Source organism: Bufo gargarizans, chromosome 1 (assembly GCF_014858855.1).
Source record: "Bufo gargarizans isolate SCDJY-AF-19 chromosome 1, ASM1485885v1, whole genome shotgun sequence".
NCBI classification, from domain to species: Eukaryota; Metazoa; Chordata; class Amphibia; order Anura; family Bufonidae; genus Bufo; species Bufo gargarizans.
Genome location: NC_058080.1, coordinates 276,556,231 through 276,568,783, shown reverse-complemented (window position 1 = coordinate 276,568,783; position 12,553 = coordinate 276,556,231). Strand labels below are relative to the sequence as shown.

Genomic DNA, 12,553 nt, shown 5'->3' with positions numbered 1-12,553 from the left:
AGCTGATGGGCCTCGTCTGAGAGAGTGTTCTTGACTAGTTACAGGAGTGGGGGTTGCACAGGAGGACAGGGTTAAAAACAAGTTGCTGGGGGGCCCCATTCAAACATTTGCTGTGGGGCCCAGTCATTTCTAGTTATGCCACTGCCCAACACAAGTTGGAGGGGCCAGCAATACCATATTGCAGCACACTATACCATCCCAGCAGATCCAAATACCACAGCGCATCACCAAAGGAGCTTCTCTGTGGTGAGCAGTGGCAGCTGCCATGTTCTGTCCTCCTACTCCATTTGCCTTAGGATGATGATACAGCTGAATTCAGGAGAGGAGCATTATATCATTACTTACCATGGCTGGCAGCCACTAGGAGGGCTCAGGAGGCCCCCTGGGCATTGTCCCACAGGGATGTATAGATGTAAAGTCTATGGCCAGTCCACCCATGGCGTTGGTAGACTCTACAATTACTGGGGCATCATGGGGCAGTGGCAGATTTAATAAGGTGATCACTGGCACTGGGAGATCTGGGGCACTGTGTAAAAAACCCTGGTGTTACCAAGTGCTTAGTTTATCTTTTGCCTAGAATACCATTTGTGATACCATTCCTCATGTTACAATATGTGTCAACCTAATTTTTTCCAGAGCTGCACACCTCTGGTAACACTTCTCAAAGGGTTCTTAAGGACTGGGCATGTTGAAATCCAATTTGACCTATTCTTGTTCCCCTGTTTTGCAGTAAATCAACAGTGGGTAAGAACATTTTTTGAAAGGGAACATATCACGTTGAACATAGTGTTTAAGCTGCAGGCAGATTGTTATAGAGCAGGAGGAGATGAGCAGATTTATATATAGCTTTAAGAGAAAAGATTTCATATACGCAAAAGGCTACTTTCACATCTGTGCTTTCCCTTTCCTCTAATGAGATCCGTCATAGAATCTCAATAGCGGGGGAAAATGCTTCCGTTTTGTCTCCATTCATTATCAATGGGCGCAAAACTTATCTGAACGAACGGACAGAGGCTTTTTTTCAGATCCATGACGGATCCAGCAAAAACACTGGTGTAAAAGTAGCCTAACTTGTATTTCATTCATTTAAATTCCTGGTGTATACCTATTTGCCTGACTAACTACAACCTTAGCACTCACTTTCAAATGTGGTGAGGGCAGCCTAAAATAGATGTGCACCAAATTGGCAAACTTTTTTGCACCAGAAAATCGTCATACAGGGCTTGATAAATACACCCCTTACTATAGTTCCTGCCTGCACGATACAGGTATCTTCTTTGGGTTCCTGTCCATTTCATACCAAGAACAGGAGTGCAGGATACCATCTGTATACAGCCCTACAAACTGATCATTTTCAAAACTAGGTGGTGTAAAGTTCAGCTTTTCATTTCTGTTTTGATGTAATTGCTTATTAATTTTTTTTTCTTTTCTGTACATTTATGTATTCATTATGTATTTATTATTGTTTAACCCTCTTATTGGACTACATGTCAAGTACCAGCACTCTGTGGCGTCTTAGTGCATCACAGAGCATTAACAGATTAACAAATACAACGTACCCTGCAAAAAATATAAGCCCGCATATGACTATGTCAATGGAAAGGCTGGCAGTTCAGGGGCCATGTCCTTTCTGCTTCAGCTCTGTTCCTGTAACCATCACAGCTTGCAGAGTCAGATCATTCTCTATCACTGGTTTTACAAAATGTTCACATGCCACATATAGGCTGTCATTTCAGAGGGAGAGGGGTTTCCAGCAGATAACATATTGTATTTCCCACTAAATAACAGGTAGACTAACCTAGGTTCTGCTGTCACCCCTCCACCAACGACTTGATTTAGACTGCTGCACCTAAAAGCTGAAGTAACCGGACCCCACTATTTCTGGGAGTAGACTATTGAGGGCCTGTCCTCAAGACAGGTCGTCAGTATCTGATTGGTGGGGGTCCAACACCCGGCACCACCACCGTTCAGCTGTTTGAAGGGACCATGGTGCTCCAGTAAACGCTGGGGTCTCTTCACAGCATACCAGCACAGCACTGTACATTGTATGGCAGTTGGGCTTAGTATTGCAGCGCAGGCCCATTTACTTGAATGGGACTGAGCTGCACATAGCCCATGTGACCAATTAAAGTGACATCTCTAGCCTAGGAAGAGGCTATGGTGCCCTGGTGAGTAACATAATGGAGTGTCACAGCCTCTTAAAACAGCTAAATGGTGGCTGTGCCAGTTGTCGGACCCCCACCAATCAGATATTGATGACCTTTCTTCATCAATTCTACTCCCAGAAAACCTCTTTAAGCTGCCAGATATTCAGGTCTCCACCATGGCTGTTCACTGTGCCCTCTGAGCTAAGTTCAATCACAGCTTCAACTTGGAACTTGGGCCTGGCTGCAGCTTACCCCGGTATGTGCTCAGCACCACTAATGATTCTTCCACAGCCCCAGAAGGTTCTCCTAAACCTAAATCCACCTAAAAAGACAATGGCCCAGATTTACTAATGATGTCTGAGCCACAAATCTGTCTATTACGCAATTTGGCACCCATTAGCATATCTAGGGTTTCTACACTTTTTCCAACATGCTTGGTGAGGCGGGGACTTAGCAGAAAGTGGACAGTACTTCACAGTAAAGGGTCCAGGCCTAAGATGTGCCATTTTGCACCAACATTTTGGTGCAATTCTGGTGTAAAAATATGTCAGAGTCATAGTTGGTATAGAATCAGAGAAAAATGTTTATCCCTGCACCAGATTTATCATCCAGCCTGAGCCTCTCTGATAAATCTGGTGGAGGGCTAGACAGCCTGTCTAAGCTTATGACATCTTTAGAGCTTATGCACACAAATGTGTGCCACCCATGCCATGCATTGGGTACCGCAATACTCATGCACAATCCATGTGGCTTAAATGGGTTTGGGATCCGTCAGCACTGCAAGAAATAGAGCATGTTCTATTTTTTTGCAATGTTGAGTCACAGACTGAAATGCCACGGAAGCACTGTGTAGTGCTTCTGTGGCCTTCTGCTCCATGCCTCCATGGACTGCAACACACCACATTTATGTGCATGAGCCCTCAAGGTGGCCATACACATTATACAGAAGTTGGTTGATGAACAAAAGATCCTTCTGGGAACGTTCTTTCAAAGAAAGATCTTTAATTCATGAATGAAAGATCTTTTTTTCTGAGCATCGGACAAACATATTAAATACGTCTGACTTCTTTTCAAACGATAATGGTCTGTCAACAGTCGGCTAAAATAATCGTTTATTGTTAAATTTCAACCGGCGAACAAACATTTTGATTGAAATCGTCAGTTTTTATCAACTTTAAAATAATGTGTATGGCCACTGTGGCAGTGGAGCTGCCAGAGGGCCATTAAAATAGTGTTTTTCCTCTGCAGAAGCTAGGCTGGTAATTAAGATAATAAGCAACCAGCTGAGGAGCTCAGGTAAATGTGGGCCGAGCTCCTCAATCAGGACTCCCGGTCTGGGGAAGAAACAGGCTGCGCCCAGCAGGGGCGTACATAGAAATGACTGGGCCCCATAGCAAGAATCTAAATTGGGCCCCCATTCCCCTTTTATAGCTCATCCCACTACACATTCCAGGCCTCTCCCTTTGTTCCATGAACTATTCTTGCTGCTGCGTTTTATAATTTATGCCATCAGGGCCAGCATGGAATTACAAAAACCCCTGGCACACAAAAGAGGTATAATAGATGCAGTGTGTACAGATGTATAGTATATACAGCAGTGTACTGATATGTGAGGTACGAGGTATAATACATGCAGTGCGTACAGGTATATCATATATTCCGTAGTGTACTGATATGTGAGGTACAGGGTATAACATATGCAGTGTGTACAGGTATATAGTATATACAATAGTGTAATATGTGAGGTACAAGGTATAATGGATGCAGTGTGTACAGATATATTGTATATACAGCCTGTACTGCCATGTGAGGTATGAGGTACTGTATAATAGATGCAGTGTGTACAGGTATATAGTAAATACCGCAGTGTATTGACAGCTTGTACCTCACATATCAATACACTGCTGTATATACAATATATGCGTACACACTTCATCTATTATTCCTCATACCCACCATATCAGTACACTGCTGTATATACTATATACCTGTACACACTGCATCTATTATACCTCGTACCTCATATATCCGTACACTGCTGTATATACAATATATCTGTACACATTGCATCTATAATACTGTGTAATATATGCAGTGTGTGTGTGTGTGTGTGTGTGTGTGTATATATATATATATATATATATATACACAGAGCAGTGTATTGATGTGAGACATACAAGGTATAATACTGTAGATGCAGTGTTTACAGAAATATGTGGTCAGTTATATATTATGGTCACTGTGTGTCAGGTACCTGAGTTAGTGGTCACTGTAACTGTCTGACATATTATACATGAGGGAGCAATGAGTAAAAACAGGGCGGGGTGGTGGTGGTGGTGGTGGTGGTAAATGACAAGAAGTGGCGGACCTCCTTTTACCACTCCATTCCAGTCCAGTCTGTATGAATCAATGCAGAGCTGATTGTGAGCTTCTAATACTTGCTGTTAGGGGTTGAAGGACCTGTGATGACATCATCACAGGTCCTGGCAGATGTACCTTTACAACCTAGGAACTACACCATTTTTGGTGCAGGTCCTTTGCTAGATTCTGCAGGACCTTTGATGTTGAAGATGATGTCATCACAGGTCCTGGCAGATGCACTGTTCTAACCTGGGAACTACAATTTACACTGTGCAGTTCCCTTACAGGACCTATGGTCACGCCACTGGCTCCAAGGCCTGTGGGACCCAGGACCCTCTAACCCTGTGTAGGGTAAGCACTGTTTTGTGTTTTGGGGAGCTGGGTGGTAGACCCAGATCCCGATAGAGAGGGAGAACTACTGTGTAGTATGTGGCCAGACGTATGAGGATTTGTGTTTATGATTTATGTTTTGTCTGCTGTTAAAGGGCTTCTGTCACCCCACTAAACCTTTTTTTTTGTTGCTTACTTATAATCCCTACACTGCGATTTTTGGCTACATGATCAAATTAATCATTTTGGTCCTGTAGATTTAGTTTAAAACAAGCTTTTAAAATATGCTAATTACCTTGCTACCAGCAAGTAGGGCGGCTACTTGCTGGTCGCAGCCGCATCCTCCGATCGTAAAGATGCCCCCTCCACATTGTGATTGACAGGGCCAGGGAACGGGATTGTTCTCTGCTGGCCCTGCCTGTTTGCATTTAAAATCTTGCGCCTGCGCCGCGGCCGTACCTGTCTTCAATTGGCACAGGCGCACTGAGAGGCGGCCGCTCGCTCGGCCGCTCTATCCTCAATGCGCCTGCGCCGATGACGTCACATCTACACCCGGCGTAGGCGCATCGAGGATGGAGCGGCCGCCTCTCAGTGCGCCTGCGCCAATTGAAGATAGGTACGGCCGCGGCGCAGGCGCAAGATTTTAAATGCAAACAGGCAGGGCCAGCAGAGAGCGATCCCGTTCCCTGGCCCTGTCAATCACAATGTGGAGGGGGCGTCTTTACGATTGGAGGATGCGGCTGCTACCAGCAAGTAGCCGCCCTATTTGCTGGTAGCAAGGTATTTAGCATATTTTAAAAGCTTGTTTTAAACTAAATCTACAGGACCAAAATGATTAATTTGATCATGTAGGCATAAATCGCAGTGTAGGGATTATAAGTAAGCAAAAATAAAAATAAAAGGTTTAGTGGGGTGACAGAAGGCCTTTAAAGTACCAATAAAGCTGGTTGTGGCTAGTTTGCACCCAAATCTGCAGTGTTGGAGTGGCTTCTTGAGGTGTACCAACAGTCTAAGGTGAGAAGATGGTGATATTTGAGCGCTAAATGACCCCAAGATATCACACCACCTTTAGGATTAGTAGATTTGGGTCAGAGCACTCAGCCTATACTGCTTCAGTGGTGGCCTGCACAAAGCACAGCAAACCAACTGTAACGCTTTGATGTGGGAGGGAAATGCCACACCGAGCATAAGAGGGAAGGGGGAAACAGGGAATCTGGCCTGAGAACTAGGGAACGGAAGATGGACACCTCTTAGTAAAAGCCTAACAAGAATCCTGTCTACCAGTATGAACAGACCCCAGAGGTAGGTGTGTTCATACGCAATAACACCTAGAGTCCTATCTAGCCCTATAGGACCCTGGTACTAATGGCAGGGACGAGACTACCTGTTCCTCCAAAAGGAAGGGACGAACAGGAGTCTCCTACAGGCCTTATACAAACAATAGGGAAATGCAACACACAGAACCCAAACAAAATACAAAAGAGAAAAGAGAGACTTAACTTCAAATGGGCTATGGAAGTACCATGAACTCCGCCGAGATCTGCACACCATCTTCACAACTGGCACTGAAGCTATAAACCGCACAGCATTGTGGGACAAGCAACAATAAATAAGGAAGGTTAAATAACTACATAAGCAACACCTGAGGCAAGGGGTATGGCCATTACCAGAAACAACACAGACACCTATTAATCCACAGGGAAAACCTGTCAGATCAAACCACGCGTTGTCTGATCGATCTCCTGCCACTTGTCGCGGGAACGTCCGTGACACCAACTTCTTCCACAGCCAGGCTTCCCTAGCCCCAGACTACCAAGAGGTCACTTGTTAGCTTACCATCTGCTCCAGGACTTTTCTAAGCAAAGAATCCAAACTTCTCCACTCCAGAAAATCATCCACACGCACCAAGTGACTTTCTTCACAGCTTCTCCTCAGGCCCTGCATCATACCTCTCAGCCTCTGGTCCACGACTAACTCCACAATGAACAAAGTGCTCATGCAGGCCCAACATTTCTTCTCCTAAAAACAAAGCCCCTTGCCCCTAGTTCACAGCATCTTTCCAGATCTTTATAGGCTACTCAGATGTCATCGGCTCCTTACTTTTGCAGCACATATCCATACTGTGACCCTGGAAATAACACATACAGTGCCCCTGAATAAACCTATGCCCCACACTGTACGGTTAAAAAAATACTTTGCCACATGCTATGCCTCCTAAATACAGGGAGTGCAGAATTATTAGGCAAGTTGTATTTTTGAGGATTAATTTTATTATTGAACAACAACCATGTTCTCAATGAACCCAAAAAACTCATTAATATCAAAGCTGAATATTTTTGGAAGTAGTTTTTAGTTTGTTTTTAGTTTTAGCTATTTTAGGGGGATATCTGTGTGTGCAGGTGACTACTACTGTGCATAATTATTAACAAAAAACAAATATATACCCATTTCAATTATTTATTTTTACTAGTGAAACCAATATAACATCTCAACATTCACAAATATACATTTCTGACATTCAAAAACAAAACAAAAACAAATCAGTGACCAATATAGCCACCTTTCTTTGCAAGGACACTCAAAAGCCTGCCATCCATGGATTCTGTCAGTGTTTTGATCTGTTCACCATCAACATTGCGTGCAGCAGCAACCACAGCCTCCCAGACACTGTTCAGAGAGGTGTACTGTTTTCCCTCCTTGTAAATCTCACATTTGATGATGGACCACAGGTTCTCAATGGGGTTCAGATCAGGTGAACAAGGAGGCCATGTCATTAGATTTTCTTCTTTTATACCCTTTCTTGCCAGCCATGCTGTGGAGTACTTGGACGCGTGTGATGGAGCATTGTCCTGCATGAAAATCATGTTTTTCTTGAAGGATGCAGACTTCTTCCTGTACCACTGCTTGAAGAAGGTGTCTTCCAGAAACTGGCAGTAGGACTGGGAGTTGAGCTTGACTCCATCCTCAACCTGAAAAGGCCCCACAAGCTCATCTTTGATGATACCAGCCCAAACCAGTACTCCACCTCCACCTTGCTGGCGTCTGAGTCGGACTGGAGCTCTCTGCCCTTTACCAATCCAGCCACGGGCCCATCCATCTGGCCCATCAAGTCTCATTTCATCAGTCCATAAAACCTTAGAAAAATCAGTCTTGAGATATTTCTTGGCCCAGTCTTGACGTTTCAGCTTGTGTGTCTTGTTGAGTGGTGGTCATCTTTCAGCCTTTCTTACCTTGGCCATGTCTCTGAGTATTGCACACCCTGTGCTTTTGGGCACTCCAGTGATGTTGCAGCTCTGAAATATGGCCAAACTGGTGGCAAGTGGCATCTTGGCAGCTGCACGCTTGACTTTTCTCAGTTCATGGGCAGTTATTTTGCGCCTTGGTTTTTCCAAACGCTTCTTGCGACCCTGTTGACTATTTTGAATGAAACGCTTGATTGTTCGATGATCACGCTTCAGAAGCTTTGCAATTTTAAGAGTGCTGCATCCCTCTGCAAGATATCTCACTATTTTTGACTTTTCTGAGCCTGTCAAGTCCTTCTTTTGACCCATTTTGCCAAAGGAAAGGAAGTTGCCTAATAATTATGCACACCTGATATAGGGTGTTGATGTCATTAGACCACACCCCTTCTCATTACAGAGATGCACATCACCTAATATGCTTAATTGGTAGTAGGCTTTTGAGCCTATACAGCTTGGAGTAAGACAACATGCATAAAGAGGATGATGTGGTCAAAATACTCATTTGCCTAATAATTCTGCACTCCCTGTAAAATCATGCCCTCACCATGTCCCCTGAAAAACACTATGCTCCCCACTGTGCTACCTGTATGCTCCACTATGCTCCACATTTTGCTTTTTGAAGAAAAAATAATGGCTTACGCTGTGCCTCTTGAAAAAACAACAGTACTACACCCAACACAGTGTTATTGAATAAAACTATCTCCCCCTGTGCTTCCTGAATAAAACTATGCTCTACACTGTGTCAGCTGAAATAACTATGTCCATGCTATACCCCAAAACTCCCCAACCCCACCACCAAATCAACTATGCCCCACACTGTGTCACCTGAAAATATGTCCCATGCTGGAGCCCTCAGAATAAAACTATGCCCCAATCTGTGTCCACTTAATAAAACTATGCCCCACAATGTGGCCCCTTAATAAATGCATACCCCACGCTATGGCCCTGAATAAACTATGCACCACGCTGTACCCCGGAATAAACTATGCTCCACGCTGTTCGCCTGAATAAACTATTCTCTGTGCTGTGTTCCTGAATAAACTATGCCCCACACTATGCTTCTGAATAAACTATACCCCATGCTGTGCTCCTGAATAAACTATGCCCCACGCTGTCCTCCTGAATAAACTATGCCCCACGCTGTGCTCCTGAATAAACTATGCTCCACGCTGTGCTCCTGAATAAACTATGCTCCACGCTGTGCTCATGAATAAACTATGCTCCACGCTGTGCTCCTGAATAAACTATGCTCCACGCTGTGCTCCTGAATAAACTGTACCCCACGCTGTCCTCCTGAATAAACTATGCTCCACTCTGTGCTCATGAATAAACTGTACCCCACGCTGTCTTTCTGAATAAACTATGCCCCACGCTGTGCTCCTGAATAAACTATGCTCCATGCTGTGCTCCTGAATAAACTGTACCCCACGCTGTCCTCCTGAATAAACTATGCACCACGCTGTACCCCGGAATAAGCTATGCTCCACGCTGTTCGCCTGAATAAACTATTCTCTGTGCTGTGCTCCTGAATAAACTATGCCCCACACTATGCTTCTGAATAAACTATACCCCATGCTGTGCTCCTGAATAAACTATGCCCCACGCTGTGCTCCTGAATAAACTATGCTCCATGCTGTGCTCCTGAATAAACTGTACCCCACGCTGTCCTCCTGAATAAACTATGCCCCACGCTGTGCTCCTGAATAAACTATGCTCCACGCTGTGCTCCTGAATAAACTGTACCCCACGCTGTCTTTCTGAATAAACTATGCCCCACGCTGTGCTCCTGAATAAACTATGCTCCATGCTGTGCTCCTGAATAAACTGTACCCCACGCTGTCCTCCTGAATAAACTGTACCCCACGCTGTCCTCCTGAATAAACTATGCCCTACGCTGTGCTCCTGAATAAACTATGCCCCACGCTGTGCTCCTGAGTAAACTGTACCCCACGCTGTCCTCCTGAATAAACTGTACCCCACGCTGTCCTCCTGAATAAACTATGCACCACACTGTACCCCGGAATAAACTATGCTCCACGCTTTCAAAAAGCCATTTGGCCACTAAAACCCATTTTGCATTTATCACTCAGTGTACCTTTCCCTATTTATCTTTATTCCCTCACTGATCAAATAAACTCTAAAGCTAATAATTAAAAGACCCTGTCTGCCGCTTTGTTTTGCTAGCACATCTATCAGCTCGGGATGAAGTTGGTGCACACAACTATCTATCCTTATGATGCTCTCAGATACTGTGGTGAACTTATAGTTGTATTCCTGTGTAACAAGCTTGCGGCTAGTGACAGATTAAAACTGCTAGACACTGCCCCCGACATGTTTCACCAGAGCCCTGGTGTCCTCAGGGATTTAGGGCAATGAAAATATAACCATAACCCAACATTTATTAGGGTCAATTTGAATTGCATCCTGAATAAGCTATGCTCCACGCTGTGCCCCTGAATTAAATTATGCTCCACACTGTGCTCCTGAATAATTGCCCCATGCTGTGCTCCTGAATAAAATTATGCTCCACGCTGTGCTCCTCAATAAACTATGCTCTACACTGCGTTCCTGAATAAAATTATGCTCTACACTGTGCTCCTGAATGAAATTTTGCTCCACACTATACTCCCGAATAAATTATGCTCTACACTGTGCTCCTGAATGAAATTTTGCTCCACACTATACTCCCGAATAAACTATGGTCTACACTGTGCTCCTGAATAAAATTATGGCCCAAACCATGATGTGCCCCAGAATTAAAATATGCCCCACATTGTGCCCACTGAATAAAATATGCCCTATGCTGAGCTTGTGAGTAAATATGTCACACATTGTGGCCCCCCATTAAAATATGGGCACTACAATGTATCCCTGATTTATATACAGCCCCCACATTTTGCCCTTGATTAAAATATGGCAACCACTTTGTCAACCTGAATAAACTATGTCACCCCACATGGTGCCCCTTTTTTAATATATGGCCCTCACACTGTCCCTCCTGATTATAATATGGCTATCACACTGTGACCCCTGATTAATGACATGGATACAATTGAATCCAAAGCAGGCAGCCCTAACCATCTAATGCAGGAAGCTCTTAGTCCGTCAGATAACCATCTAGTTCATAACTAGAACAGTTAACATGCAAATATTATTAAAGAATGCATCCTTGGACCATAAACAGTACTGGACAGCATACGGATCACCCCCTTGTAGGCAAATATGTATACAACATTGCAAGACAACACTGCCTAACTACATTTGCTGTATAATGTCATTCAATACCTTTAAAGAGCTTTTCTGGGATTCAAATATTGTTGGCCTATCCTCAGTATAGGCCATCAACATCAAATCGGTTGGAGTCCGACCACCATCTCCATCCACTACATATTGGAAGGAACTCTGTAGTTCTGGTTCCTGTTGCCAGAGCCAGAGCTACTCCTAAACAGCTGAATGGCAGGAATGTGGAGTGTCGGACCCCTGCTGATCTGACAATGATTACCTATTCTGAGGAGATAGGCCATCAATATAAAAGTCCTGGAAAACCTTTAAGCAAGTTGCATACAGAATAATGAAAAGCATACAGAACGGAGGTTCTGTGCCATATGAAATGCTCAGCTTTCTTCTCGACTTGGCATCAAATACTACTTACCTGGAAGATGTATGTGCTTCCATGTTCCTTCGTTGTTATCTTTGCTGTAATGATTATGCTGTTACGAACCTTTCATTGGTATGAGAAAGTTTTTTAACTTTTCTGAGCTCAAGGGTTGGACAATCTTTAAACAAGCAATTAAGCAAACAAAAATGTGCTTAGCCTGAAACTTGTCTGACTGGTCCTAGTCCTGTGCGCAAAACAGAAAATAGTATTGACTTAATAATCAGTAAGTTATACCTACTTCCTCAATTAAACTTCTTGCAACAGAAGAAATTATTTGGAAGTCAGTGTTGGGACATGTGGGAGTATCTAAGTAGCTGGAACATAATTAGCATTTCCACGTAGTGTACATGGCTTTTGTAAATTGAAAGCCTGAGGTGCTGCAGAGGTATAGTAGTGTAGCCTTCCTTGAAAAGCTGGGCACAGGGTGTCCCACAACTGGGACCCTCAACAGTCAGCATACATCTGTGGAGTAACCTAGCAGGAAATGCGCAAGAGCACCACCCCAAGTTTAAATAAAGCATTACACAACTTGGGCAGGTGGAGGTGGTTAGCACATACAAGGGAGAGTGCTTGGAAGACACATTGGATTGGAGTACTTATACCTGTGCTGTGTTCAAGAAAGATCAGTGGAAAATGAGGTCCTTTTCCGTCTACTGAACTCCCCTGGACTGTCTATCAGTCTGTTGTCGCTATTACTACTTTTTACATTGTAGTATGCTAGGGAATCAACATAAGTGCACTGATCAAGCTGGACAAACTGATAAAGATATAAATAATAAATCAATCAGGCTGGCTCACAGTATTTTTGCATACAT

General features: G+C 43.9%; 1 protein-coding gene across 1 annotated transcript in view; it reads right to left on the bottom strand.

The window, feature by feature from the left end:
- LOC122944954 (transmembrane protease serine 11G-like) overlaps positions 1-11,914 on the bottom strand; it is a 103,491-nt gene extending 91,577 nt beyond the window's left edge. The window contains exon 1 of the mRNA XM_044303719.1: positions 11,733-11,914. Coding sequence (XP_044159654.1) covers positions 11,733-11,755 — 23 coding nt within the window. The 5' untranslated portion in view covers positions 11,756-11,914. The remainder of the gene's footprint in view (positions 1-11,732) is intronic.
- Between the last annotated feature and the right edge of the window lie 639 nt (positions 11,915-12,553).